This window comes from Coccomyxa subellipsoidea (assembly GCF_000258705.1).
Source record: "Coccomyxa subellipsoidea C-169, whole genome shotgun sequence".
Taxonomy (NCBI): Eukaryota; Viridiplantae; Chlorophyta; class Trebouxiophyceae; family Coccomyxaceae; genus Coccomyxa; species Coccomyxa subellipsoidea.
The window spans coordinates 376,987-380,330 of NW_005178020.1; the positions used below are offsets into that span (position 1 = coordinate 376,987).

A 3,344-nucleotide genomic window follows, 5' to 3' on the forward strand; every position below is an offset into this window, starting at 1 on the left:
TCACCCCTGACTGCGCTGGGGGGTCTCTGACTCGTCGCCGAGGGTGCTGACGAGGCTTTTGAGCACGGCAGCCACCTCCGTGAAGCTGGGCCGCCAGCTGGGCTGTGGCGCGCAACATGCATCCATAAGCTCCCGCCTGCATCAACAGATTACTGATGAGCCAAGCTGCATTTCCTATACGTCTATTTCCTCTTATTTTTCGTATTCACGCTTCTCCTGCCTGAAGGCAAGGTGCTTCAGCAGACAAGTGCAGTCAAAGGCTGCCACAATCCTGCCCCTTGCTGGACTTGCCAGATCCAGGCAAGCACCAATCAACCGTGGGCACGATACTCAGTTTCTACCGGCCCCCGCAAGCCGGGGCCAATATTCTGTGTCTAACATTAAATGTTATAGATTTGGGAATTGGGAATGTAGCAGCCTGCCCATGCAATTCCAGTGCATCACGATCAAGACATTCAAGTAAGCATTTTTAGACCATTTCCGCATGCAGAGCACGATCTTGCAACCTTTCATTGCCTGGTACAATGCTCAGAAAATGCAATTCTAAAAGAAAAAGTCTAGAGAGTGCATGCTTCACCTCACAGAGTTCTAAGACAGAGGAATGCAAGTGAATCTTTGTGTGCTTCCTGTCAATCTTGACCCTCTGTGCAGAGCTCAGTGCTTGTGCAGTGACAGGAAAACTTAAGCCGGCAACGCACCACAGCTGGGGTGCGTCGGGCGGCAGAGCCGGCCGCAGCGTTCCATTGACGACCCCCGTGAATATTGCCGGCAGCGACAAGCCCGGATACACCTGCAAAAAACGCAAATAAAAAGTGACATCCAAAGATTCACTTGCTGTGGACCACAGGCTGACGATGATATTACAGCTGTGGCTCACAGGTTGCCAGTGATATTGTTACACACACGAAACTCTTCCCTAGCTGTGGATTCCACGGTGTAAAAAAAAAGGTGTCTGCGAGGATTGGATCATGGCCTGTACGTCCACAGTTGTGCTTCGCTGAACATGGCTGGCATGATTGTCAAAGACCCAAGAAAGAAAAGACAAGGCCCTGTCAACTGGGCACATATGCAACACATCTGCGCTGGGCGCCACCTGTTCCCCGAGCGTCCAGATTTCCCAGAGGCAGATGCCGAAGGAGAACACATCCACCTTCTCAGTCACCTGATCATCAGTCCGCCCCTGCACAGACAACTTATATTCAATTCTTGTCATCCCTGCCAGGGAGATTCATGCACGCCAAAAGGTCTGCATGGTTTGGATTCCATACTATCGCCTGACTTTGCTCCTCTGCGTTCAAAAGAACAAAGTGCTCCACAAGGGGAAAAGGCAATTTCACACCAACGACTAGCAACTGTGGCATTGCTATCAACACTTGTTGAGCCCACAAAGAATCCAGAAAGACAAGAGCCGTGTTTTGATTGTGCATGCATGGCAATTGTAGCCTGCCGCTTAGTCAAGGGTGACTCGCCTTCTCGCGCATGCCGGTGACGATTGGGAAAAGCTCCGGGGCCATCCACGGCATCGTGCCGCGCATGTTGCCGCTCATGAACGTCGCCGCCTGCGCGAAATTCAACTTTTCTTTTGGATTTACGCACACTGCCATGAGCTCTGGCGGGCACATGATTGACAGTCCCCTTTTCGGAGCAGCTCGATTCACCCATCACGCTGATGCACGGGCTCCAAAAGGCACAGGATCCAAGAAATTATGGCTGCATTGGGGTAAGCTGCCTCTGCCAGCAGCCTGCTCTAAGCTCCTCTACAGCTCCATTTGCCACGTTCAGAGCGTGAACATCTCGCAGGGTGAAAATATTCATGTCAGCTGTCAACAAACAATCTGTAGGCTACAGACTGTAGCGCAGCTCATGTGGCTCTCGAGCCTCTGAAGAGCCCCCCCTCCACATAGGCTGTGGCAGGAAAACACACAGAAATTTGAGATTGTTTGATGCTTTGCAGCACAGATGAACACCTTCTGCTTGGAGAGGCCGAGGTCGCCGATCTTCACTTCCGGGCGTGCCGGGTTGCGCAGGTCGGCCAGCAGATTGTCGCACTTCAAGTCAAAGTGTACCACGTGCCGGCTGTGCAGGTACTCCATGCCTGCGCGCCATCGAGGTAATTTTTGTGTCAAAGACCCAGTCTTACTCAGAGTCATGGGCAAAGGCACCATGCAAGCCCATCACGCTATATCTCTGGTTTATTTGGCATGTGTTCGCGGCTCTATCGGCACTATGTTACGTTTGGCAATCGCAAACATAAGAATATACCCAGGGAAACTTTAAGACTTTGTTTGCAAAGTACCACGAGTGGACGAGCTCGCCTGAGTGCCTTTTGGTATGGGCACTGGGCACACAGCACCGGCGCAGCTCAAAACCTTCACCCACCCATAGAACAATGCAACCAGGGCTGCTACCTGAGACAATCCATTTTGGTGAGACATGACGTTTACCATGAAAATGACATCAGCACGATGACTCACCGCGGGCGGCCTGCAGGGCGATGGCGGCGCGGAGGCGGCCGGAGACGGGGCCGAGCACCGCCAGCCGCTGCAGCCCCGCTCTCAGGCTACTGCCCGACACGTACTCCAGCACAGAAGCCGGGCTGCCCTGCGCGCAGACCGGAAGCAGTCATGCTTTCATGTGCAAGGCAGTGTAGAGCTGCAAGAGTACATGAATCCTGCCCCTGTGATTGTGACCAGGCTCAAGTTCTTGTCAAACTGATGGCGGTCCGTTGCCTTCAAGTCTGTCACAGACAAGGGACATGCACTCTAAGGATGGTGCGCGAGTAATCGAAAGCACTGCTTGGAAAGCACTGGAGTGGTTGGTGAACATTGATGTCGCCTAGACTTGGGCCCTTCAAAAGCAAGCAACCATGAATTGGATTTAACCCTGAAGGGCTCCTGGCGACAGCAACTCCGTGCATGACATAGTGCAATCCCAAGCAGGAGCGCCTGGGTCCAGATGCCCGGCTACCCTTTGCTAAAATCCTTCAAATTTTCCACAATAACCACGGACAACCATGACTCCAGTCTCTGACCTGGCCAATGATGACGCGAAGGTGGCTTGACCGAAACCCTTCATTCAGCGAAGGAAATCCCATACTGTACCAACCAAGAAATACACCCCTATTCAGACACCCGGGCCCGGCCGCTGACCTGGCCGATGATGACGCCGTAGATGGCGATGACGCAGGGGTGACGTAACCCTGCCAGCGTGCGTGCCTCGGCAATCATCTCCGCTCTTGACCGGGGACTGTTCGCACCGTGCAGCTCCTTCAGAGCAACTTCTACCCCCCGCCATCGTGCCAGCCAGACGCTGCCAAACTGGCCCTGCCCAAGCTCCTGCACCTG

The 3,344-nt window shown here is 53.5% G+C and overlaps 1 protein-coding gene across 1 annotated transcript; it reads right to left on the minus strand.

Moving 5' to 3' along the window:
- COCSUDRAFT_20652 (kinase-like protein) lies at positions 1-3,344 on the minus strand (the record flags this gene model as incomplete). Its single annotated transcript, XM_005642985.1, has 7 exons — positions 1-136; positions 699-790; positions 1,094-1,180; positions 1,491-1,559; positions 1,968-2,095; positions 2,475-2,601; positions 3,150-3,344. Coding segments are annotated over 7 exons (834 nt in total), but the record flags the coding sequence as incomplete, so codon positions are not given.